Source organism: Suillus discolor (genome assembly GCF_016758755.1).
Source record: "Suillus discolor strain FC423 chromosome Unknown F5147scaffold_91, whole genome shotgun sequence".
Taxonomy (NCBI): Eukaryota; Fungi; Basidiomycota; class Agaricomycetes; order Boletales; family Suillaceae; genus Suillus; species Suillus discolor.
Window position 1 is genome coordinate 41,405 of NW_024541338.1, and position 25,559 is coordinate 66,963.

At 46.2% G+C, this 25,559-nt stretch overlaps 10 protein-coding genes across 10 annotated transcripts; 8 read left to right on the forward strand and 2 right to left on the reverse strand.

The window, feature by feature from the left end:
* Positions 1-414: 414 nt before the first annotated feature.
* F5147DRAFT_779682 (uncharacterized protein) lies at positions 415-2,683 on the reverse strand (the record flags this gene model as incomplete). Its single annotated transcript, XM_041442331.1, has 6 exons — positions 415-1,154; positions 1,227-1,592; positions 1,638-1,805; positions 1,854-1,957; positions 2,006-2,427; positions 2,477-2,683. The coding sequence occupies 6 exons, from the start codon at positions 2,681-2,683 to the stop codon at positions 415-417; spliced, it is 2,007 nt and encodes a 668-aa protein (XP_041286813.1).
* A 355-nt stretch (positions 2,684-3,038) lies between these two features.
* On the forward strand, positions 3,039-4,852 carry F5147DRAFT_748030 (uncharacterized protein; the record flags this gene model as incomplete). Its single annotated transcript, XM_041440012.1, has 5 exons — positions 3,039-3,143; positions 3,193-3,855; positions 3,908-4,401; positions 4,570-4,762; positions 4,793-4,852. 5 exons carry the CDS (start codon positions 3,039-3,041, stop codon positions 4,850-4,852), a joined length of 1,515 nt encoding a protein of 504 aa, XP_041286814.1.
* Positions 4,853-5,054: 202 nt separating this feature from the next.
* On the forward strand, positions 5,055-6,314 carry F5147DRAFT_779684 (uncharacterized protein; the record flags this gene model as incomplete). Its single annotated transcript, XM_041442332.1, has 5 exons — positions 5,055-5,085; positions 5,142-5,609; positions 5,676-5,752; positions 5,810-5,971; positions 6,039-6,314. 5 exons carry the CDS (start codon positions 5,055-5,057, stop codon positions 6,312-6,314), a joined length of 1,014 nt encoding a protein of 337 aa, XP_041286815.1.
* Positions 6,315-6,531: 217 nt separating this feature from the next.
* On the forward strand, positions 6,532-7,577 carry F5147DRAFT_657704 (uncharacterized protein; the record flags this gene model as incomplete). Its single annotated transcript, XM_041434306.1, has 5 exons — positions 6,532-6,571; positions 6,596-6,717; positions 6,911-7,078; positions 7,137-7,448; positions 7,539-7,577. 5 exons carry the CDS (start codon positions 6,532-6,534, stop codon positions 7,575-7,577), a joined length of 681 nt encoding a protein of 226 aa, XP_041286816.1.
* Positions 7,578-7,728: 151 nt separating this feature from the next.
* On the forward strand, positions 7,729-8,423 carry F5147DRAFT_779687 (uncharacterized protein; the record flags this gene model as incomplete). Its single annotated transcript, XM_041442333.1, has 3 exons — positions 7,729-7,984; positions 8,031-8,233; positions 8,307-8,423. The coding sequence occupies 3 exons, from the start codon at positions 7,729-7,731 to the stop codon at positions 8,421-8,423; spliced, it is 576 nt and encodes a 191-aa protein (XP_041286817.1).
* A 2,103-nt stretch (positions 8,424-10,526) lies between these two features.
* Positions 10,527-11,540, forward strand: F5147DRAFT_585922 (uncharacterized protein; the record flags this gene model as incomplete). Its single annotated transcript, XM_041431897.1, has 2 exons — positions 10,527-10,805; positions 11,100-11,540. The coding sequence occupies 2 exons, from the start codon at positions 10,527-10,529 to the stop codon at positions 11,538-11,540; spliced, it is 720 nt and encodes a 239-aa protein (XP_041286818.1).
* Positions 11,541-12,595: 1,055 nt separating this feature from the next.
* Positions 12,596-14,318, reverse strand: F5147DRAFT_657706 (uncharacterized protein; the record flags this gene model as incomplete). Its single annotated transcript, XM_041434307.1, has 6 exons — positions 12,596-12,819; positions 12,866-12,973; positions 13,035-13,814; positions 13,838-13,891; positions 13,947-14,018; positions 14,069-14,318. 6 exons carry the CDS (start codon positions 14,316-14,318, stop codon positions 12,596-12,598), a joined length of 1,488 nt encoding a protein of 495 aa, XP_041286819.1.
* Positions 14,319-14,597: 279 nt separating this feature from the next.
* F5147DRAFT_779690 (uncharacterized protein) lies at positions 14,598-16,804 on the forward strand (the record flags this gene model as incomplete). The annotated part of the gene is made up of 7 exons (XM_041442334.1): positions 14,598-14,735; positions 14,796-15,452; positions 15,520-15,591; positions 15,643-15,687; positions 15,736-15,807; positions 15,862-16,084; positions 16,134-16,804. The coding sequence occupies 7 exons, from the start codon at positions 14,598-14,600 to the stop codon at positions 16,802-16,804; spliced, it is 1,878 nt and encodes a 625-aa protein (XP_041286820.1).
* Positions 16,805-18,943: 2,139 nt separating this feature from the next.
* Positions 18,944-20,797, forward strand: F5147DRAFT_748031 (uncharacterized protein; the record flags this gene model as incomplete). Its single annotated transcript, XM_041440013.1, has 9 exons — positions 18,944-19,003; positions 19,051-19,226; positions 19,287-19,383; positions 19,444-19,924; positions 20,017-20,088; positions 20,137-20,196; positions 20,323-20,583; positions 20,605-20,666; positions 20,696-20,797. 9 exons carry the CDS (start codon positions 18,944-18,946, stop codon positions 20,795-20,797), a joined length of 1,371 nt encoding a protein of 456 aa, XP_041286821.1.
* Positions 20,798-21,679: 882 nt separating this feature from the next.
* On the forward strand, positions 21,680-23,351 carry F5147DRAFT_657709 (uncharacterized protein; the record flags this gene model as incomplete). The annotated part of the gene is made up of 6 exons (XM_041434308.1): positions 21,680-21,986; positions 22,040-22,098; positions 22,455-22,745; positions 22,812-22,892; positions 22,956-23,092; positions 23,141-23,351. 6 exons carry the CDS (start codon positions 21,680-21,682, stop codon positions 23,349-23,351), a joined length of 1,086 nt encoding a protein of 361 aa, XP_041286822.1.
* Between the last annotated feature and the right edge of the window lie 2,208 nt (positions 23,352-25,559).

Consider the following 25,559-nt stretch of genomic DNA (forward strand, 5'->3'; position numbering starts at 1 on the left):
TGTCACACCAGCGGTCGCACGTGTGCCTGACCCTCGGCCAGCAATCACATTCATGGCAAATCGAAGTCTGTTCGGTGCATACACAGATGCAAAAGATCGGGTGACCGAACTTGGTGCAGATGTCATTAATATTCACCATTTGCTCAACATTCACTGCTGGATAATGGACCCACTAGATGCCATGATCACCGGTATAGAGCAGCGGCAGCCTCACATGCAATGACTCAATTGCCATATATAATTAGTCCAAATAACTTCCATGTTGGTGTAAAATGAGCTAGTGAGCAATACAAGGGGCTGGACATACAAACAACTTGAAAACTTCTATCTTCAAAGTCAATAAAACCTTACCAGATCCATTCCACAAAATTGAAAGCCATCTAAGGCGCAGGTGTCATAACACTCCGAAATGCCTTAGGGCTTCACATAATCGTTATACCAAGAGTTCAGCTTCCGGGAGCGCTTGCCTGCAGCAGGTTGTGAAGTCTTACTCCTCGTCCGTTTTGAGGGTGACCCATCAGTAGCTTCTTCAAACTGTTTCTTCCTTGGCTTCTCCTTAGCCTCTATAAAAGCCACTTTATCCTGTTGAACTCGTCGACTTCTTTTCCATTTAGCAGGAGATCCTTCCAAACATTCTTTGGCAGTCCTTTTCTGCCCTCGAGCTTTCGCACCGACCACAGCATCATTGCGCTCATGAGATGATCTACCAGCTTCCGTCGGTAGATCTGCCATCTGCTGCCTTGGTGCAATGGCTTTGTGTGTCACGGTGGATGCCAAACGGTCAGGGTCAGGGCCCTTTTGCACATGCTTCCGAGGGCCGTCTCTTGGCTTCTCAACCGCTGCACCCTTCTTTGATGATCTCATATCAACAGCAGCGGCCTGGATCGGAAATGCAACCTTTTTGCCTCTTGCGCCCACCGGTTTAACAGACTTTTCATGAATATTTTCCTCAACCTCACTGTCGGAGTCGTTGCTACCGGGGATCAGGACTGGACGGCCGCTACAGCGTTTTGGCACAATCGCCGTTAGGCCACTAGGAATATCATCCTCCGATCCATTGGATTGTTCAGCAAGGGACTCGTCGCTGATAGTTCGTGCGTCGTCAGATTCTTTGTTTGATGGCCTCTTCCCCTTGTGATTCTTTTGTGCATGACCTGAAGCGGCAGTTCCATGTCGGATGTTCGTTTCCGGCTCTCACACGGCCCTTTTTGTCTTAGCATTGATACCGGATTGCGATCGTCCTGCTGGAGACTGCTGCCATTGACATGCCTGCTTCCTTGGCGGATCTGACATCTCCTTGAGCTTTCTCTTATTCTTTCTCGGTGTTGTCACCGGTACTTCCATGTCTGCAGCAAGCACCATATCCTCTTTATCATTGTCCCACCAACCGATAAATTCCAATACGTGCTCTTCGCCCTCTTCCTGTCGGTTATACCAGAACTGTAGCAGTTCCATGGCATGGACCTGCCTTAACTTTGAAGGCTCTGCGAGATTGTGTCCTTCCGGAAGGCACTCTGTCAGAATGATCTCACCGCATCTAGGAATGACATACTTCCATGGGATTGAAAATTTTGGATCCCCACAACATTTTCCTTTTCAACAGTTAGATTACTTCCGAGAGGCAAACGGTGACCTACTGTAATGCCAAGTCAAAAATGCGCGCACAACTGCTTTCTTCGTGTCCAGATCCATAGAATCACATGCAGGGAGCACGGGATATCCGTTGTCACCAACATCAAGGATGTAAGTTTTGTCCTGTCGACCTTTTTTGCGAGTTGCAACTGCATCGCCATCCAAGTTACCATCTGATTTTTGTTAGTCTCCGCTACACAGAAGCCGGTTTAGGACTCTACCAAATGCGCTCTCTGCATATGAATCCCATTCTGGGAGGATGGCATCCCATTTGCGAGTCTTCATGAAAGAGTCGGCACCACCATATTCATTGTTATAGTCGTGACTGCCAGAAATGTGAGAAGCTACTGATTGCATCCATCGGATCACTCACCCAGCCACATGAATCTTACCCTCTTCATTTTTCCAAGCTGACACAACAAAGACCCTCATTCCCACCCGGTTCCACATCTCGGTTGCGAAATGATGAATCATGTCATTGCTTTTTTTCCTGGCAATGTCGGACTTGACGTCATCCGGAACACCCTGACGGTTCCATATATCAGCCGTCTCTTTGGCTTCTTTGAGTTCTTCTGGGGGCAAGGATGCAATGAGGAGGTTGAGCTGCTTGGTGTAATGGTTGATCATTTCTTTCGTCCCTGGCTTAGCTCCAGTCTCATCTTGGATTGTTTTTAATAGTTCTTTCTTCCGGGAGGTGTCTATAACACTTCTTTCGGTCCATCTCTGCCCCATCTTGATAGGGGGTTTAGCCAGCTTCCTCTTCATTCCTTGGTTTTGGAACCATGTCTCGTAGACCTACCGAATATCAAAGCTTATTTGGTGCTGAAAATGATACAATACTCACTGCCTTGTGATCTTTCAGCAGTCGTATACCCATCACTGGAGCCTTTGTCCGAGCCTTGGTTGCAGCTGCTTTCAAGACCTTGTTGCGGTCCAATACCTCAGCCAAGTCCCATTGCTCAATGTAGGACTGCAGGATAGCGACCTCATCTTCATTTAACGCAGGCTGTTTGTTAGATTCAGATTCAGAGCCAGAGTCGTGATCAGACATTATATACTACGGAGGATAGTGATAGGATGTACTGGGGTGTGATGGTGAGTGTGTGTTTGTTAAATGTCTGTAATAAGAGTGTTATGTGCCCTCCCTTCATTTTGGCTATTAAGTGAGCAGAGGTTGCTGCTGTAATTCTACTGTCCTATATTTCACACAACTTCATACCATGTTCATGGGTAAATCCAGGGTAAGGATATTGAGTCCTCCAAGAACAGTTCAGCTGGTCGAATGGAAAGTAAAAAAGACCACTCAGGGCCGGAAAGGCAAATGGTGTCCGGTGAAATGACACCAGCCAAGTCAATCCGCACAGTCATCTCCAACAAAGTCTCCCACAAAACAAAGCTCCAGTACGATGCTCCCTCAGTACACACCTGACTTCAATTCCCATAATGCAGACTGGAGTGATCATGGCCCTATTGGTTCGCTTAACGTGTTGCTAGCGAAAAAAAAGACCAAGGTATGATACTCTGCGTTCTTCACCCGTTCAAGGCTGACCAGGATCTCAGAGCCCAAATGATTATCTCCAGGAATGGATGGCTCAGAAGGACGATTACCTTCGAGTCCTTCTAGAACGGGAGGCTCCACCTTCGAACAAGTCTTGTTCGTTATGCAATGCAGATTCGGTTGTGTACCAGTGCCACGATTGCCTCGGTGATCCCATGTTTTGCATCAAATGCTGTCAAGATGAGCATAGACGATTGCCATTTTACAAAATAAGCAAATGGAACGGGAGCTTTTTCGAAGCGACATCATTGGCAAAGATCGATATGGAATTTCATCTGGGGCATAGTGGGCTTCCGTGTCCGTGTCTCAAGGATATCCATGAATGGGAGGACTTAGACGAGCCCACTTGCGAACTGTCCTCTGACTACTCAGCAATACCGGAGCTGCCATTTCTACATGCAAAAGAATGCACAACAGTGGTTGACAAATCCAGAGTCCATTCACTCCTCATCAGGTATTGTAAATGCCCAAATGCCGCTACCCCAGACAGGCAGCTGTTTGCAATGGGCATGTTTCTGGCATGTTTCAGTCGGCCCAAATCAGCATTCACATTTTCAGTACTGGATAGTTTTCTCCTCGACAACTTGGAATGCAGGACTTCAGCTATGAATTACTACTCTAAATTAAGGAGAATGACATCTAGCACATTTCCGCATCTAGTCCCTGTATGTCTGAGGTGCCAGTTGGTCATCATCGTATTAACTGACCTCCGGACAGGACCGGTATAGGGAATTAATGCGTGTTGGAAGGCAATGGCGTCAACTGAAACTTCTGAAATGGAACGGCTTTGCTCATGAGAGAAGACTTCCGCATCCAGGTGAACTTGCCCTGTTTTGCCCCACCTGTCCACAACCCGGTATCAATGCACCGCAGCCGGCCAAAAGAGACAGCAACCATCCGGAATGGATATATGCCAGATCACTAGTAATGGATGGTAATTTTAAAGCAGAACATCTCCATCCTACTCGTCCAGAAGATGAAGTATGGTTGACCAATGGAAGGTGTTTCATGGTGACCAGAGAACAATACAAGATGCATCTTGCTGGTGCCAAAGAAAATGTGCACATGTTGGAATGTAACAACCATCGGGCTGTAAATCAAGCAAATGCTTCCCGACACAAACTGGAAGCTACAGGAATAGGCGGTTGCGCATGTGCTCGACATGGCTGTTTCGTCCCCCATTCCATTGTCAATTTTCAGAAAGGCGAAAGGTAAGATCACACATGTCACTCATTATCATTAAACCTCACATCGGAGATTAGACACATGAACATGGACTATGCTCTATGTCACGCTTTGAGCCATAATACCAATGGACTCAGTTGAGCTTTGACATTTTATGACGTTAATTGCCAATATAACAAATATTTGCGGTGCAGGGTAAATGACAGTTCACACTTGAGCATTCTGGCCGGTATGGAGATCGTTCCGGGAATAGGACTTTGGCATGTCCATGGTCATCAGGACAAATGCTATGTCCGGTATGCATCCACCTTTATCACAGGGGCAGCCAGGATCAACGGGGAGATCATGGAGACATTGTGGGCGCCCCTGAATATCATATCTCCCTCTGTGAGAGGGATGTCCACTCCCCATCAACAGGAATGTCTTGATTACCAAATGAACGACTCAAATTTTATGAAAATGATCAGAATGAGTTGAGATATATTCTTCCTTACATATTTAATACTAACACTCTCCAGGTGGTTTCCTATGTCGGAAATATCGAGAAGCAGTGAAGGGAGTGTCCGAAAGCATGACAGCATTTGAGAAGCTCAATGAAACCGCGGATCCTGCCATGGTCAAAGCATGGGTGGAACAAGATCGAGAAGCACAATTGCATTGAAGCACGGATCCATCGGCAATGGACATATTCGACGTCCAGCTGCAAAAGGGTGAGTCACGGCCAATATACGTCCGATCTGCACCATCAGTGATCAAATGTTGATAGCACTGACGAGGAAACAGCAAGAGTTGGCTTTACTGTCTTCTCGGACCAGTAACGGAGGAGGGCATGCAAAGTGCGGTGCTGCTACATGGATCACATCTGGTATCACTATAGAAGAGCTGCAAATATCTCTCTTGATCGACATCCGGAGATTGGGAAAACACTCCACCGAAATGCAGCGCCTGGAGATAGTGAGACGTCATACAAAGCTGCAAAGTCGGATAGATGAATTTACAACCACGGCAGTCACTCATTTCAGAGAAGACTTTGATCTGGATGACAATATCAGAGATCTTGAGGTTGAATTTATAGATGATTCAGAGGGCGAAGGAGACTTGTTTACCGAGAGTGACCATGATTCCGACCATGTCCCTCAATGCAATTTCTTCCATCCCAAGAAGGTGGTTATACCTCTCCCATCGAATATTGGCATCAAAAGGTGTACTGAGCTGGGTGTCATCCACCTTGTGGGTCAGGAAGTTGCACTTCGGGAAGGGCAGGCCAATGGCACCCTGCAAGCAATCTGAGTTCTGCTAGCTGATAAGGCTGTGCTCTTCTGCACCACAGTTCGTCTGGCCAAATCCCAGGCAAAGTCAACCAGGGCGTGGACTCAGGTACATTTGGTGGAAAGGGTCATCAGACAGCAAACGACGATTTATTTGAAATGCCAGGTGCAACTCGGCAATCTCCAAGCTCACAACCTCTTAGAGAAATATCTCCGGATGGAGAGAAGTCATCTCAAAGCTACTGCTGCTGTCGCCGATCCCAATGCTTGGGGACAAAGAAACTCCACGCTTCCGTGGTTCTGGTCTCTTGATGTTCAGGGAGATTCTGTCAGCAGCAATTGGATGAATGAATGTCTGTAATGGTTCACTTATTATGTTAACCCATCAATGACAGGGCACAGTTTACAGGGTTCATTGGCTTCGCACGAAAGCATTGCATGATTGGTGGTCGGAAGAACTGCTACTGGTTGAACATGAAATGGGTTGGACTGTGCAGTTCTTCCTCCGCAAGGCATGCTCATGGTTGTCATGCATCACCCACAATGGCGATCCACTCCCAGAAGGGCACAAATGTTATGCAATTTGGCAGGCCCACATGTACCACGAATTGGCCGAACATGCACGTGCAAGTTTTCTAAAGGCAAATCCAAAGTTCACGATAAATGCTTGATTGTTGAATGTATAGTATCATTAATTGATCGTAGCACACATAATATATGTCATTCAATGCATTAGATCTACTGGTCCAGGCACAATCACTTGAACAATGGAAACTGGTCATTATGAATTACATTACCGGATGTGGATTTTGAATCTCCAACAACACATATAAACCAGGAGGTCAGGCCCGGTTGTATTTCCCTACTGTTGTTATCATATTAGAAATCATGACCGACCAGATTCCTACACTCTCCGAGTCTCGCATCGGTGCGTTGTCCATTTGGGATGCAGCCCATGTGTTCAAATACGCCACCTCCAGATTCACTGCTATCCATATCGCTCAGATGACAGAGCAGAACCCATCAAGCGCTTACCGGCATTCATTTGTTCAACACCTGATCTGGGAAGTGGATGTAAGTTAATTTCCAATCCTGTGCGGACCGCTTGACTAATCTGGAGTTCCAGCGGTTTGTGACGCCGTTTGTCAGCATATGCACAGCTATGAATATCAATACAAGCATGCCGACATATCTCAGCAAGGTTCTCCTGCTTGCTGCTACCTACCAAACAGAAGGTGATCGCGTCAATCTCTTTGAGGACTTCTAGAACTGTCCACCTGACAATGTTGGCAATGCAATATCTGGCTATCGCGTTGTTCCAAGATACCGGCACTGTTGGTGGACGGCCACATTCCATTATTTTCCTATGCAAATGCCTCTGTGGTTCTCAGTAGCCGAGGTGAAGGACCTAACGGCTGAGCACTTCACACAGCGGGTAAGTGATCCTGAATATAATTCAGTATAGATGCTGATTTTTATGCACAAATAATCAGCCTGCCTTGGGGTTGATGATGCCTGAACCAATCATCCACCCACACAGTGAGGACCCACTGCTTCAACAACTTCAAGTGCTCCAGACTGAAGTCGCCCGACTCGGTCTCGACCTTGGCCAACTCCTTGTCAGTAAGCTTGAGGTCACTGGAGCAGCGGTGGATGCAATGAATCGGCTGGAGCAGCCAGTAGACGAGGTCCGTGTGGCAATGGCAGCATCCCATGCGGCCATGGCCATATTGGAGCAGGATTACAACAATGGTCGGATAGGAACATCACCTCGTGGAGATCCATTCCCTGAGTTACATCCCTTTGTATGCTGACGCAGAGCCATTATGTAAATAGTCACGGAAGCAAATTTTATGTGTAGTGAAGTGATTCGTTTGTATGTAAATATTATATAGCCTATCTCCAGCACCTATGAAAATATTACAATGGGTTGACACGCGCCATTCCTATACACCCGGATGCCTCATGTTTGCTATTAATAATATTGAGGAGTGTGATATTTTACATCATAAAGACAACCGTAGGTTGGACAATATCCGTATAAGATGCCAGCTGTGCTTGCAGGACTTACCGTGCCTCCCCACCATGATATCCGATGAGTATTGGATGACCTACCATGAAAAACTGGCTGAGAGTGATCTACATACTCACGCAACATCATTCATTCCATGGGATTGGGCTCTGAATGCTGTTGACATAGCAAGCGAATGGGTAGAGCAGCAGTTCACCGTGCATGTTGCCGGGAGACCTCTTGTTCCTACACCTCTGGAACTCGATCCTGAAACTGCGCTTGCTTGTGGACACCTAGCCTTTGTGCTGGCGGAAGCATATCAACATCCCAGTGAGTTCAGGCATTGACTATTGCTACTCTGCTCTGACAGATGTAGTCAAATTGGATATTGATATCATTAGGTACAACAAGGCCTTGGCCAAACGGGAGTCAGGGTTGAATGACGCTCGTGAAGAAGCATTGTTGGCAAAGTTTCCTCCTGCCGAACGCATGTTCTTAGATAGCCCATCGGTGGTGATTGATGCCAGTTACTGGATCATTCTATGGTATCTCCCAGGTGCGTTGAATTGGTCTCTGCAGGTGGGCGGAGATTCGCTCAAATATGACATGACACTCACCAAAGCACATAAGTGAGATATGTTCATTGCCACAGTCAGTATGGGGGACTTGTTGCGAAAAAGCATCACCACCGGAAAGGCGTCAACCGGAAGGACAAGCAAATGGCGGACCAACTATTCCAACTTCCACGCAGCCATGGAACCTGGTTTGATTCCTGGGTGCATCAATATTTCTCCCTGCTAGTTCCAACAGGGGCGGGAGGTGAGCACAAGTTTTGCTGTAATCACGTCATCCTTAACGACAGTAGTGTCAAGGCCCACCATCTCAGGATCCCAGAAAAAGGTTCATACCGGAAGTTTCGGGTACCCTAAAAGGCGATTGCAATCTCTCTTCAATTATGGATATGCAGCAGCTGGCTCTCCTGTCATCTGCTGCCCTTCGGGTGATGCATCCGCAATTGTACTGGGCCTTGATGTCCACTCATGTTGAACTTGGGCTTTGGGCAGTGGAGCAAGGGCAAGATGAGATGTACCGCTGTTTGCAACATTGGGCGTCGGCATATACAGTATAGGACCGGCATTTGAGCCAGCACCGTCATTTGAGCCAAACAGCTACCACACACTCAACATTTGCTTATTGACACATCGGATAGCACAGATATATTCTAAATACATGCATCTGAGATACTGTCGAGTAGAAATGAAAAAAAAATTGTATATGCATGCTACAGGTCAGAAACATGCCCTCTTTTGGCACTAATCAATGCAGCGAGAAGGAAGTATTCAATTATCAATGTCAAAAATCCTGCCAAATGAAAGATCTATATCCCTAGTACAGTTTCAGTACAATGATATATGTCCTACACACAACAACATGCTGCCACTGGGATCCCGGACGAGGGTCTCAAAATCCATTATCAAATGTGTTTATCAGGACAAGATTGCGAAACTAACCCAATTTGGACTTTTGTTTACAGGCTCGATGAACACCATCCTGCAGTCATATTCTGCATATCTCAGTCATGGTTGGTCGTCCAAAATCAGTCACCAGGAAAAAACAACTTGCTAGGCAAGAGCAAGAGATTGCCATTACTCGAGCCATCAATGAGTACCGTGCCGAGCAGAGAAAAGATCAGCCTACCAAAAGCCTCCGTGCCATCTGTCGAGAAGTCCAGGAGGAATATCGAGCAGAAACTGGGAAACCAGTGGTCGTTGACCACATGACTGTCTCGCGTCGACTTGCAGGGAATAGAAGCAGCGCCCAGTACATGGCAGAGGAAAGAGCATGGTTAAAATCAGAGGAGGCAGAGAAGGTTGTTGAGTATTGTCTTGAACTTGGACGTCGTGGATTTCCGATTGGTCATCGTCGACTCAAGGAACATGTTGATGCCATTCTACGAGCACGACTTAAGGAAAAGTTCCCAGCTGAAGGAGTAGGAAAAAATTGGACTGACCGGTTTGTTGAAAAACACATGGACAAGCTTGGCAGATTCTGGACTCGATCTCTTGACACCGCTCGTGGTCGCGCTGTCAATCCCACAACTCATGATCAATGGTTCACACTACTAGAAGGTGCTATGACATCACTGGGTATAGAAGAAGATTGCATTTGGGCAGCAGACGAGACTGGATTCCAGCCAGGTGGTGGAAACAAGGAGCGTGTTTTTGGTCCTTCTGGGGCAAAGATTCAGTACCAACAACGAGATGGAAATCGAGAGAACATCACCGTTATGGTTACAATCTGTGCAGACGGCACCGAGATACCACCCACTGTCATATACAAGGGTAAAGCTTTTGGAACCCAGTGGCATCATAATAACAATCTGGGGGCATCGTGAGTACTTGCTATCACACATGTTGTAAAGTTGCTCAAAAAATGAAGGGTTGCTCACTCGACGAAAGGGTGGACTGATGGTGTTATTGGTCACCATTGGATCAAGGATTTTGATAAGAAGACCTGCGAAAAGGCCAATGGCCATCCCCGGCTGCTTCTCGTTGATGGGCACAACTCTCATTATACAGAGGCCTTCCTGTCCTATGCACGTCAACAGAACATCCATGTATTATGTTACCCTGCACACACAACACACATCTACCAGGGGCTTGACGTGGCTGTGTTCGGTACACTCAAACGCTGCTGGTCAGAAGAGCGGGATGAGTTCGAGCGTACTACAGGACAAAAAATCACCAAAAAGAACTTTATTCAGGTGTATCAAAAAGCTCACATCCGAGCTGTAACTCCCGCAACCATTAAAGCTGCTTTCGAGAGGACTGGTGTGTGCCCACTGAACCGTCAGGTCATTACAACAGACATGATGGCCACGAGCCTCGTTACTTCAAACCAAGGGCATCTACCATTGCTGCAGCCCAGTCCAGTACGAGTTCTTGCAGATGCTATTCATCAGTATCAAAATGCACACTCAGTCGAAAATCCCTCACTGCCATTTGACGACATAGAAGTTACTGAAAATGCCTTCCGTTCTTCATCAACTCAAACACCAAGTAGCTTTTTCGAATCACTCACCTGCTTGTCCCCAAACAATGCTGTCGCTGGCCCATCCACCCCTTCCCCACTCGATGACTTCTCTCGCACAGTTGTGAATTCTCTAGCATCAACATCAGCATCTTTCCTTGTGTCAAGTAGCCCATTGCACTCGTCATCACAATTTCCTCGCTACATCCCCACATCTATCTCGCCTTCCCGGAAACGAAAATCCGAACTTCTTGACTTCGAACCTGAAACACAGAGAGAATGGGCGCTTCAGCAGGGACTAGCGGCAGCTCATGAACGAGAGGCTGCACAGAAAGCTATGATGGGTGGGATGCAGTCCACAATAATTCTACAGGGGATGTACTGTGACTCATTGCATGGGCAACTCGCAGCACAGGAAGAGGCGAAGAATAATTCAAAAAAACGCGGGAAGTTAATGGGAAATGGCTTACCTTGTTATCTGAGTGGAGATGCTTTCTACACGCGAGTTGTCGACCATGAGAAAGCAGCAGCAGATGAAGAAGTGGCCAAGCAAGCTCGAAAAGAGGGGAGAGAACAACATGCTGCAGTTTTGGAGGAGTGGAAGAAGACGGAAGAAGCAAGAAAGAAGCGTAACAGGGAATTAAAGGGGAAGTATCAAATGGACTTGGAGCGGTGGAAGGAGGAAAAAGAACTCGCGAAGTTGGAGAAGCGTCGGCTGGCGTGGAAAAAGCCAACGCGAGGTAAATTGGAGGCGCCGTTACCTAAACCGGTACTTGCGGAGGGCACTGCAGGTGATGAGCTTGATGTTGACGGTGATGACCATGAGAATGCCAGTGACGAGGATGAAGAGGAGTAGTAGTAACTAACCTGAGAATCATTACGACACGATAATCCGAGTTGGCGCTTAGATGTGCGCTATATCCATTTTAGGGCTGGCTCAAGTGGTGAAAAAAACAGATATCGAGACATTTTACTGATCATTGCATTGCACACTCGTCACCCATTTGATTGCTCTATAGTGTTGCATTAGTATGGTCATTGTATAACTAAACATAACTGTCACATCAGATTTTTGTTTAATGGAGGAGTGTTAACTTGAGACGGCCAACAAAATTCGCTGGCTCAAATGCCGGTCCTATACTGTACCGGTGCTGCTGTTGTATGCAACAGAGACACGCTGGGTCATCGTGATCCCAAATGCCCCCCAGAAGGATTTGACATTCTTACTTCTATCGGAAGCTATGACAACGCAGTCATGAATCTGACAAATTTAGGAATAGATCTAGCTTATAATCCGGGCGTCATGGTCAGCTATTCTGGCTGACTTGTGAGGCACGGTGTCCAGGTTAGTGAGGGCAATAGAATTGTATGGGCCTGGTTTATGTGGGATAGCGTGCATAACCATGCTCGAACTCCACATACAGAGTATGCAAAGTACAGTTTGGCCGACTTCGCAATGTACCACCTTGCCAGATACAATCAGGCTGATTTTATTCGGTACCGGACATAATCGTACTGAGTGTTTATGAATCCCTTTCGTGTACCCGCTATATCCGTATATTCTACACATGTATAAATTTGAGGATATCACAATGTTGCCAACCATACGATTTCATCATCGGTTGGAATTCCGACATTGCCGTTGTCATAGCTTCCGAGATGGTGTGGTCGGTATGCTTGGTTTGTCAAGCCAAGTTTGACTATGATGAAATTTATTTGAATCCATTACACCTCCTTCCTGCAATACATATCTATATCCGAGATCATGATTATCCGCTTACACATGAGGGAACTTGAGCGGTTATTTGGCCCTCTTGGCCTTCATACATACATATGTACATATATGGTGATATAAATATATACTACATTTATTTGTTTCCCGGGACATGATATATTATCTACATGGGCCGGTCACTTTGCACAGTTTGCTATCATGACATCCAGCTGCGTCATAATGCGGCGGTGGACGTTGAGTAAATGGTGGACAGTTGCAATGTCCTCACCCAGTTCCGCCACTCTATTTCTTGCCTCCGTGTGAGCCCCGATACTGCCTTGAGTCCCGAAGGAGGTCGGTGTCAACATGGGGTCGAGGACATGCCCAGCAGTTGTTGCAATGCTGTTTGCATTGTGATGAACTACCGAAGATGTCAAAGGCAGTCGCTCTAAAATCTGAACACTTACTATTGTCAGGCCGAATGTCATGCAAGATTCGGATCACAGACCTCATAGAGTGTTCTGCATGTTCGAAGACATTTGTTTCATTGTCTTCTAGCAAACTTGGCCAATGCTCTACAGAAAGTCAGGCGTTATAATACAATACTTGTATGGAAGCATTCACCTGCTTGCTCACCAGAAGAGGCAAATTCATCCACTGTGTTACTGCCAGTGGCAGTGGGTCTGCTGACTTCCGGGGCATCCCATCCACAGTCATATGGATCATCCCCTGCTGATCCTCCATCTTGGGATGCATCTATGCCAACATATTCCTCCGTCACATTTGAAGAGGCTTCTGTCACATTCATAGGGTTGTCCCATCCACAGTCATAGGGATCTTCAACAGACCTGTCCACATTTGCCGCTGACTCACCCGATTGTTGGACGCCTTGATCATCCATCGGATGATCCCATCCACAATCATAGGCATCTGCTGCCGGCTCACTCGATTGCAGGATGGCTTGGTCATCCATCGGATGATCCCATCCGCAATCATGGGCATCTTCCGCTGACTCACCCAATTGCAGGATGGCTTGATCATCCATAGGATGATCCCAACCGCAGTCATAAGCATCTTCCGCTGACCCACATGATTGCGGGATGCCTTGATCATCCATAGGACAATCCCACCCACAGTCATAGGCATCTGGCAACTCAGCTGATTGCACAATACTTTGAGTATCAGCAGAAAGCTCCCATCCGCAGTCGTAGGGATCTTCCACTGACTCGGCCGAACTAGGATCGTCCCATCCGCAGTCGTAGGAATCATCATACCTTGTTCTGGGTGCTGTCTCCGCATAGGTGGAACATTCCCCTCCGGGTAAAGTTACTTGCGGAGTTTGGGCAACATTTCTGAATGTTTGCCTTGATTCCATAGCATACATATCTTGCACCATTTGTTGAGTGAGGAAAGAACCTTTGGGCTAATGGGAGACTCACCGGCAAGCATACTCCCTATCTTGTCGAAGTGGCCGTTGAAACAGAGCTCGTATACTATGATGCATTGTCCAGTGAGTGAAAATCATTGCTCTCAAATGAACGAACTCACCTTGATCCCTTTGTGCGAACAAATCATCCATCTTTTCGTGGTCGGCAGGAAACTCTTGTGTCAAGTCGTATTCTGTTGTTGCACCGTTGTTAGTATTCCGGCTAAGAAAAAGCTGTTCTTACTTTTAAACTTCAGATAGTTTTCCAATCCGACAACTCCTTTCATCCTTGGTTTCCTCAACAATGCAGGAGGAGTCCACAACTCCAATGGGATGTAAGAGCCCCACCAGTCGATGAGACCCTTATCAGAAGCACGCCCTAGCGCTACCAGACCGTCTTCGCTGGCATGGCTGCTGTAGGTAGAGCAGGTGGAGGCGATATCGCCAAGATATGGCTGTTCAGGAGTAAGAAACCTAACTTTTCTGAAGGTCATGATAGTCTGGTTTGAAAAAGGGAGTCGATGATGATTGCAATACAAATCGACCGGTGCCACTGTGGTAACTCAATGTAGTGGAACAATGGTAGATGTGGCATACTATTATGTCATAATGAAATCCATGGGTTCTGCATCAACAGCACTCGGAAAGAGCCACAACCGACTCATGAATATAAATCCCGACCCGTGTGCAAGTTTTTCAAAGTCACCTTTTTGTTCCTTCCGTTATACCATAACACCCATTAACCTACAATACTTTATTTTTTTAATTTCATCATGACACCCACTGATACAGCTAACGAAGTGCTGGATACTACGCTGGCGGCCGTGCAATTGCTGATCAAGCGGTGCATGTTGTTGGAGTCTGGTGATCCAGAGGTCCTCAGAATCTCGGATGAGATTGCCAGATGCGTGGTGAGTACTTTTTCTTGCTCGCACTTCATTATGTCATCGATATTAACACATTTGGCGTAGGCGAAAGACTTAAAACTTCATGGAGGGAATGCGACATCCTTTTCCCCGCAGCTACTGTCATGCGCTGCCGTTGTGCGAGAGTGCTCAAAGGCTGGCACTTTTCAGACAATGCTGGATTGGACATCTGTGATAGACAATGATCTGAGAATCAAGGGTCACCCGCGGTTCAAGAAAACGCTAAACTACCGCTCTCATGCAGCAGATGAGATTCCCATTCTTTTGAAATCTGAACCGGTAACATCGTCCGGAACTCCTGCGGCCGTCCATTTTGCACCGCTGGCCATAGTGCCTCCACCCACCTTGTCTCCTCTTCCCATAGATAGGGACTTTGTCAATAGTCCTTCACAGGCAATTGCACTGCGGTTGCCTTCTCCCACCTCAATGGCGCTGGAACCTCTGACCCCGCTTCCTGTGTCCGCAGTTTCTATCCCCTCCAAATATAACCTATTTGTGCCAGGGACAAAGAACGCGGCGAAGACAGCACCAAAGGCCGGAAACAGGAAGAAGAGGAAGGCAGAAGATAATGGCACGGAAGAGGTGAAATTGGGGAACATACCGAGTGCTCCATCTCGGTTAGGCAAGTCGAGTCAGAAGAGGAGCAAGCATGTATCGGGTGATGAGCAGAATGAGCATACTGACATTGCCTCTGTCATAGAGGTAAGTCCCGTTATCCTAGCACAGGCACTGGTGACCCACCAGATTCTTACATGTTCCCGCCGATAAGAATGTGGCACCGGAACATTCAGATTCAACTGAGATGGCCAATGAGAGAGGTTTCTGGGATGCAGAGACCAGGGTGTGTTGACTTCATTCCACCTACCACCGATTCTGACTTTGATATTGACAGCCCATTGAATGGGGTAGGGATTCTGCTATCGCCACGGCAGCAGAGGTAAGCCAGTCCGTTTGTGCATACCAATCTAAGCTAAAACATGCAAAGTTTTCTGTTCGTCACCACCCACAGAAGTGTGATAAGTGTAGCAAATTGGGGGTGGCCTGTCTTGTCCTTCCGGTCAAGAAATTTGGATGCATTTGACTTGCCTGCACTAATTGTGATGAAATGAAGGTCACATGTGCGATCAACGGAGTTGGTGTCCGGGAGAGAATGCAAGCGAAAGCCAAGGCCATGGCAGCCAAGGCAGTTGCCAATCCTACCAGACACTCCAAGTCGCGTGCTCCGAAGTCCCGAGTTATTAACAAAACGGTGGTTAATACCAGGTCCCGGAAGATGCCCATGCTGCCCAATCGGTCATTGTCTGTAGTTGAGGACAATATAGTAGAACATGAAGGTGAGTGTTGCTGTGCCACCGATGGTACAGAAAACTTAAACAGCTTCAGATTTGGCCTTGGCGGGTGAGCCGAAGTACATGGATGTCATGCTGGCTCAAACAGAGGTACTGCCAATCCCAACAATGGGCTCATCCATGTCCGTTGAGCCCCAAGGACAATCAGTAGCACTCGTGAATCCTGCAGAATGTGAGCTGACTGCAAGGGACATCCTGCAGAGCATTCAAGACCTGGGCAGGCGACTTGATGGTCTCGCTACTAATGACAGGGTCGATGATTTGGAAGAACGACTTGATTTGGTGGAAGAGGTGGTTGGGCGGCTGTTGGACGTACTGGAGCGAAAACTCAGATACTCGGATTCGGAATGGAAAGCAACATCGTCATCACTTGGACATTTAACCATGTCCCTTCGGGACCATATGGATGATCTGACCGCATACCATCCTCGGATCGACACCACTGCGTATGCTCCCCCTCATCACGGGAATGTGCACCTTCCAGCTTGGCTAGCTAATCATGACGACGACCTGAACATCTCTGCCATTGGTAGACAGTGGACTCACACGTGGGATGTGTCCGTTTTGATGGGTGTCCACGGCCATATCAGGACTTCTGTATCTGCTGCACAAATCACCAAAACTCCGGATCCTGCAGTTTTGCCGGTTGATGTGGATGCATGCATTGAGCTCTGCAGTGAACTTTCAACTATATCCGATGGATAGGTATCGGATCCTGACACTCATAATCGTATTACTGTCTTTACTTGTTTTCATTACATACCGTTGTTGCACCTGGCAACGCTCACCTTTTTAATATTGAAGTCAAGCGCCACTGGAAAGTGTCAAGGATATCATACCGCAGAAAGATATGAGTTCTTAATAAACACAGTATTGAATGGCACACGAGTGTTCCCTGGTCACCTTGTGCGAGTCCAGGAGATACATAGATACACCGGAATGTGTTACGAATGGGTACATACCGTTCCTGCTTTATATTACACTTCGGCCGTTCATGCACTCACCAGGCCCCATATCAGCAACCATTCATCACTACTTCCTGCTCCGAATGATAGCTATGTGTAACACGTTCTCAATCAAATAGTATACAGGTTGAAGGATGTTTACCCCATCTACTACCCTTCCGCCACACTCCGGAAGAGGCAAGCTCGACGCAATTAGATTTACACTCAGCCGCTCACCATATTTGATCGGCCCAACTGTTATTGTCTACCGGACCGATTGGACATCCGATGTGCCCATTTGTAACACCTTCCAATATCAGATTTATCGATTTGTGTTCTATCCGTTACCTTATCCTAAACTATCGCAGATATATCTGGCCCCAAAATTGAGTTCCGTATTTCTAACCCTTCCGGGAATCGTAGGTATGTTCATTTGAGCTACAAGATAACAAGCTGGCCCTTATGTATGATCTTCTGGCCATACAACACTACCTGAACCCAATAGTGATCCCTTCTGTAATCAAATCTATATTTCCTTCGGCTGATTATAACTAGCTAGGCCATCCTTCAACCTTCCGAGATTCGAGATTCTCCTGTATCCTACATCACATGATAATGTGCCTATATATATTCATCTGACGCTGAGCCCAGCCATCAGCTCTGCCGGTGCTGAATACATATTTCTTGCCCCCAACATCACTCGGTAAGTCCTTCCGAGCTTAATTGGGTATTCTACTGTGAGTATGAATAACTGGGATTAACTGTCAGCCATTCCAAGATCCGCATTCATACTGCCACGTACAACTCACTGGGCCGGACTGGCAGTCCTGAAAATGCACATGAAACTGCCCTGCTGAGATCACCTTTACATCATCTTGGGTCGAAATAACTATAGGCCAACCGCATCCTTCCTATATTTTCTTGGGCTGAAAATAGTCAGCTGGTTGTTCTGAAATCATATACCCCATTGCCTTGGGCCGACACATGGCTGGCCCTTCCAAGATCAAATGTGCTCAACTGTCAGCCCATAGCAAGACCATATTGACCGGAACATGATATGCTGGCCCTTCCGAGATTAAATGCACCCACCTATTGCCTCGGCCTGACGTATGGCTGGCCCTTCCAAGATGAAATACGCTCAACTGTCGGCCCATAGCAAGACCATATTGGCCGAAACATGATCGGCTGGCCCTTTCAAGATTAAATGAGCCCACCTATTCCCTTGGGCTGACATGTGGCCAGCCCTTCTGAGATTCAATACATGCACCCAACTGTCGGCCTGTAGCAAAATCATATAGGCCGAAAAATGATCGACTGACCCATCTGAGATCAAATGCGCCCATCGCCTTGGGCCGACATTACTGACCCGAAATCATATGCATGCAACCGTCAGCCCATAGCCAGATTGTATTGGCCGACATATGATTGGCTGGCCCTTCCATGATCAAATGCACGCAACCGTCGGCCCCTGCAAGATCATATATGTATATATTATTTTGGGCCGAAAACAATTAGCTGACCTTTCCGAGATGACATGTGTGGGCCAAAGAAAAACTTGTTGGGCCTATCCATCAGGCCTGGTACCTGTGTCCCATGATAATCGGCCCACTCATCCTATCAATCTCACCTGGCCCACCCACCAACATGGGTGCTGAATTATGTGTGGGCCCATCTGTGCTCAGTCATGCATGGGCCCACGCTGGATGGCCCGCCTAACTGGGTTGATTCTCAACCTTTGGCTGTCCGACTAAGTCGGGAAATGTTACTGAAGGGGCTCGCACCTTTTAGCCTTGGATTTTCAGTGGTGATTGACTTCTAGTTATTCAGGTGTACTGCTGATCGAGCACATTTGGACGACTCGCCATCTGGTCGGTGATCTCACCAACATACAAAAATTCTAATGTGCGGTTACTCAGATACACAGCTCAAGCAGGGTTGGGGAATTATAAGTGGCATTCTAGTAAGTGCAGCAAACTCAATCGCAGTAATGAATATGAAATTGTGTAGCCATTCACAGCATATTTTCCGCGCACTGACATACATGAACTGCTCGCTCCTGACATTCTTCACCAAATAATTAAAGGAACATTCAAAGATCATATTGTGGCTTGGGTGGGTGAGTACTTCCTTATCACCTACGGAGAAAAAAAGGCAGAACAAATATGGGCAGATATTGATCGCCAGTAAAATATTTCATTGAGATTTTGTTGAAATCACTCTACTGACAACCTCCTTTGTTCTAGCATAGCTGTAGTGCCTTCATTTCCAGGCCTGCGACATTTTCCTCAGGGACAAAGATTCAAACAATGGACAGGTGATGACTCGAAGGCTTTAATGAAGGTACGAAAATTCACATATACTGACATATCCAAATTACTGATACTACTTTACTACTTTCAGGTCTTTTTACCAGCCATTGCGGGACATGTTCCTGAGAAGATGCTTCGAGCGATCCGCTACTTCCTTGACTTCTGCTATGTAGTCCGTCGCTCAAGTCTCGATGAAGCCGATCTAGATTCTTTGCAAACAGCTCTCGAGGGCTTTCACGACAAACGTACTGTCTTCATGGATGTCAGTGTCCGTCCCAATGGAATATCTCTACCCCAACAACATTCTTTATGCCATTACGGTTATCTAACGCAGCAGTTTGGCACTCCTAATGGATTATGCTCTTCTCTCACAGAGTCAAAGCACCATAAGGCAGTAAAGGAACCTTGGCGACACTCGAGTGGCTGGCTACCTCTCGATCAAATGTTGGTAACAAACCATCAGCTTGATAAGCTTGCTTCATTCCAAGCAGGGAAGTTTGCCATAGGTCTGCTTGATCACCCTTTACTCCCACCTGGTGTTGAGCCAATTGATCCGGATGCAAATCATTCTGGTAAGTTGGTTCTTTTTCTCTCGACCTCACGATTGATCTGAATTGAGTGCTGGACATAGACCCAGACTTCTTCCTTTATTGTGATGATCAAGACATGGAAGATGCTGTTGCGGATGAGGGTGATGACAAGGCTGAGGTGATCGTACAGCTAGCGAAGAGACAAGGTGAATCTTTTTCAGCTTTTTCAAAGATATTCTAACTACTTCTTTCAGTGTCCAGTTACCCCCGATGTGCCCGGGCGATTGGTGAAATGATTGGCACACCTTCCTTTCGTAACCTTATACACTAATTTCTACATGATCAGCACAATCCTGGTCATGCTATTCTGGGATGTGACATGGATATTTCACAATGCCCGGACTTCAATGGGAAGGTGGATATCTTTCACTCTGCTGTAGCATCGTTTTATGCTGCTAGTGACATCTGTGAGGTCAACGGCATGATCTGTTACACTATCCGTGTTGCACATAGTTGGCGTGGTGGCCCAGCTCGCCATGATTGTGTTTTCATTGAACATGATCCGACTCTACCAGGATTCCGAGGGTTATATGTTGCACAGGTTATCCTGTTATTCTCCTTCACTTTTCGAAGTGTGGAATATCCTTGTGCACTCGTTCGCTGGTTTTCGACCATTGGCGATCAACCATGCCCTAACACAGGTATGTGGATGGTTGAACCAGAACTTGACGATCGTAGAGAACACCTTCTTTCTGTTGTTCATTTAGATACCATTTTGCGACCAGTGCACTTATCCCAATATATGGTTCCCAGTTTCTTGATCATGATTTGACACATACAGATTCTTTGATTGCATTTCAAGCTTTCTATGTTAACAGATTTTCGGATTATCACACTTTTGAGATCTCATTCTAAAAATTTGTAGTATGAACATAGTACTAGTATACTGGTGAATGTATATATGTCTTTCAACTTGCAGGTCTCACATAGTAGTATCCGACTGTTACTAAATTAGCTGTGGCCCGTAAGTCAACTGCAGCCATTAATTCAGCACCGAGTCAGTCTAGCACTTCATGCCTTCAACACTCCAGTACTTTCATCAGGAATCATTGCTTCAGTATTTCTGTACTCAATAGTCTCTGTGACTCCTCCCACCAACACTGGCAGTACATCCATTATTTGGTTCAACATTAAATCAAGTCATCTAGCTACATTCAGGCTGCCAGTGCGTACTCACCATAACTTTGCAGATAATTCATCAGTACTAATAACATTCACATTAACTCCGCAACGACGAAGGTGAATACTAGTACTGCTACTACTAGTTCTGTCGCTGACTCGCTGCCGGACTCTTTTGATTCTAGTACTAGTAGGTTTGAATTTTGAATGGGCAAGGCTGGCAGTGGTATTTCCACTCCATGCCTACTACTACTAGTAATATTAATAGTATGTGTCTCTGGTTTTTGCGTTTCAGTACTACTAACTTGATAAGGTTGGTGATCATAGGACATGGTCACCGTGACTAGCATTCCCAATACTATTGCTGCATGTCTTTTTAGAAGCCATCATGTCACTGCCTCTCGGGCTCTATGATGTGTCCAACTACACTGGCAGGCCTGCGAGTCCACATCTATTAGTATTGACCTTCCAAATGTCAATTCAATGTTTCTTCCACCTACCACCCCTAGCCATGGCCTCGACAGCGAACGCTGGCTTTTTTAAGCTAGGGATCCAGCCGATACCGCCACTTTTGTTTATAAGGAGAGAATCAAATGGTTGCAACAAGCAAGCAAAACCATGCCTTCTAAATCTCTCACTTTCTTACAACAAAGCACAACAAATGGGCAGGGGTGTTTTTATGAGCGCAGTCCTGCGTGGCGCTCTCAGCCCACTGTACTAGTACCTGTAGAACTCAAACATGCTGCTGGTAAAGAGCACTCTCCAGATGCTGGCACATTCAAGCAAGGCTCCAGACCCTCAGCAAGTTTGTTAAGAAGTAGCAAGTCTTGCACTTCAGGGGAGTCAATTTCAAGCCTAGAGCCAAAACTTCGCCTCCTGTTAAAGTCGAAGTCGCCGAAGCCACTAGCTTTGGGCCCAAAAGATGGTAAGTAAGGTTTGCTTGAATTGATCATGGATGTGATTTCCTAAGCTATGCAGATTTCTGCCAGCATATTATCGCCACCATTTGGAAGGGCGGCAAGGGTCCCGAACATGAGGTATGAGAATTCACCACAGTTCTTATCTTTCTCAGGCTGATTGCCATACTAGGTGTTTTCAGACATGTCAGAGAATGATTATCATTATATTCTGGATGCGATTGAATTTGATGACCATTTAACTCGCAAGTAAGCTTTTCTCTCTTCACTTCCCACATCTGCACTGATCCAATGCTTTGCCCGGACTATCATACATCCCCCATCTCCAACAACTCTTTGTCAACCTGCCAACCCCAGTCCACGAATTGATTCTAATGCCCCTGCACACTACAGTGGGAGCCATTATATCATCCATACCTCTTCCATCTGCACTACATACTGCCCTCTGCGTCCACATGAATACGATGGTCAAAAAGGGCGAAGATGACAAAGATGACAAAGACAAACATAATCTCGGAATTCCTGATATGCTCGTTCAATGCGAGACACAAGATGCTGAGTTCCATCCCCTATGGCCCTTCGAGATATCCTTCTCGCAATCTTCTGAGGCAGCAGAAGCAAAGATCCAACTCTTTGCGGACAAGAACCCTCACGTCGAGGGTGGCACCCATTTCCACATTGCTGAGGCACAAACGCACATGTTGCCAAGCGATGAGTGGGTGATGGAACAGGAGTTGAATAAAAAGAAGGTTGGGCACATCAAACAGGTTGGTGGGAGTGCAGGTGGTAGTGGAATCTTGTCTTGCTCGCACACTTGGCTACAACCCCTCAAGGTAACCATTACCATGTGGCTCCGCCCCCCGAACGGACGGTTGAGGACTACTAACCGCAAAGCACAATATTATGCCAGCATGGTACGTAGCATATATTACCACTCGTTTCGACTTATTCTGACTTATTTCATGTGATGCTGACAGGTTCTCTTCCCGCAACAAGACACTGCTGGACTTCAAAACATCCAGCATTTATTCAGGTGTACCCTTCAAAGAGTTTGTGACTCAATGGTATGGCATCTGGAGGGGGAGCATCCTCCGCACCGCAATGACCCCCATGTGTAAGTATTATCTGTCAATAGTTTTAGGAATTCATGTGTTTTTTTCAGTGCCTTAATCAAACCCCTCAAGCAATGGACTGTTCCAGACACTGTGGTTTGGGATGCATGTGTTGATGGCTTGGAGACAGCTGTGAAGCAAACGGCATTCAGGAGGTATCATAAGTGGCATGAAAATTTTCTCAAGTGCACCATCGATGAGGTCGAGGATGCTGAGGATGCCCGGGCTGCAAACTCCAACAAGCAAGGGAGACGCCACTAGTACTACTACTGATATGTTGTTCATGGTTCATGCAAGTTTGCAATTGTTGTTTGTTTTCACGTGTACTACTACTACTACATGATTTGCTCTTACTACCCTACATGTTTTCTCAATGTACTAGTACTACTGCAATGGACAGTTAGTTTCTTTCGTGGATTTGCCATGCAATTACTATATAGCTGGGAATTGTTCCATTTCAGAATATGTGACTGTAGTGTATTGGTTAGTTTGTCATCAAAGTGGATGCTAAGTGGTATTTGTTTCATGTTCAAATCTTGGCAACTTCTTTTTCCAAGTTTTCGCAGTGTTGATCAGGTCCCACATCCTTTCACAGAAGCTAGTATGTTCAGTTTGTAGTACAATGTTACACACAGGAGCCTATAGATTTTGAAATCTAACTTGTTGAGATTCTGTATTTCTAACTGTCTGGTCATGTGCCTGCCTGTTGGGACTAAATATGAATGACATGGATGTTTAGCCTTTCTGTGTATTTGATAAATCCTGTTTGTATTGAGGTTCCAAGATGCAGACTACCTGTCTCTTCATAAATATGAGAGCCTGATGTTTCTTGCATCTGTTTTTACCTGATATTCCTGAAAAAATTGCTGGTTTGGGGGACACGTAGTCTGTGGTACTGGAGGATCATGAAACATGACCTTGTGTGCATCTGATTACTCTGGTTGAGCTGTAGTTGCTGCTTTTCTGATGAATAAATATACTGTGTTGTCTGAAATGATGTATTTTGGATTCAATGATCATATGATCATTCTGCAGGTGTTGATATTCTGCCAGGTCGAGCATCTGTCTCACCTGTACATTCTGTTTGGTCTGACCTCAGATGTACAGTATATCACATACATAGTCCATCAGCTTACCATTTCCTTCAGATCTCTCAGCTCATCATGGAAATGGCAGATTTCCTGATGTAGCACTGAGGCTGGTAATGGGCAGATATTTATCTCCTGTTTTCTCAGTGCCTTTGTTGATCCTCTTTTGCCACTACCTTTGTGCTATGGCTGCATCCTCGTCTTCTGCTGTTGCTTCCTCACACTCACTTGTGCCTCCTGCTTTTCTTGTTGTTTCAGATGTGCAACTGGATGATGATAGGGTGTCAGTCATCTCCACTTTCTTGCTTTGACATTTGTTTGAGTATTGTGGAGTATCTTGAGAGCAGTTCACCATGTCTCAGCAGTATCCAGCTGGAGTATCTTTGTCAGTATCTGCTCCTACCCTATGTCGCTTGATTGATCATTTTTCCATGATCACTCGTGCCCATTTTGATGATTTGGCTTATTCTCATTCAGTGTCAGTCAAGGCCTCTGATATGTGGGATTATGTTTGTGACTTACTTTGTGTCCATTCATGTGCTGTCCAATGTGGTGGACTATCCTTTGTCTTCAAGCATTTTCCCTGTGCATGATGTTGCTTTGCACATCTTGCTACTCATGAACAAAATGTTGCCATGCATCATTGTGCACATGTCACTCATGTTGCTGCTGAAGATGACCTGCAGTTTCCATTGATTTGCACGATGGCCAATAAGATGTGCATCAATGCCAAATGGCAAGAGCAGATGTCGCCAGCTAATGGGTCGAACCTGACCAATGGTCTGGTTCTAGACAGTCTAGTCCACTAGCATGACACCCTAACTGAACTGAAGTATGGTTCTTGGTCTGTGTTGTCTGGGATCATTCCCCATGGGTTCTGAACAGTTCTGAAATCTACAATGACTGAATTTAACTCATCTTGCAGACAGGAGCCTCAAGGATGCATCCAAGATTACATTCTACCATGATGCTAATGATGATGACCCACTACCTTGATCTGGTATGCAGCCAGCCTCATCCAATACATTCTCCGTCCACCGGACAAGACCAAGCCTGAGCGGACCAGAACCGAGCTATGGCATTAAGTACTAACATTGTCATTGTCATTGTCAGGAATAGGTACCTGATGTAATTACTAATTAGTAAATTAAATACACTCAGGTGGGCCCTTGGCAACTTGAAGTTGAACTTGAGCAGCTCAACCAGGTCTCTCTTCTATGAAAGACAGGACTGCCGCGCTCCGTTACATAGTGTGACCACACTCATATTAGGCAGGTGTGATGCAGGGACTCCGTGCACCTCTGGCAGCTTTGTTTTTTTTAATAAATGTGTGGCCAAGTGCCGTTCAACCAGACAACAAAAACAGTAACACAAAAAGGAC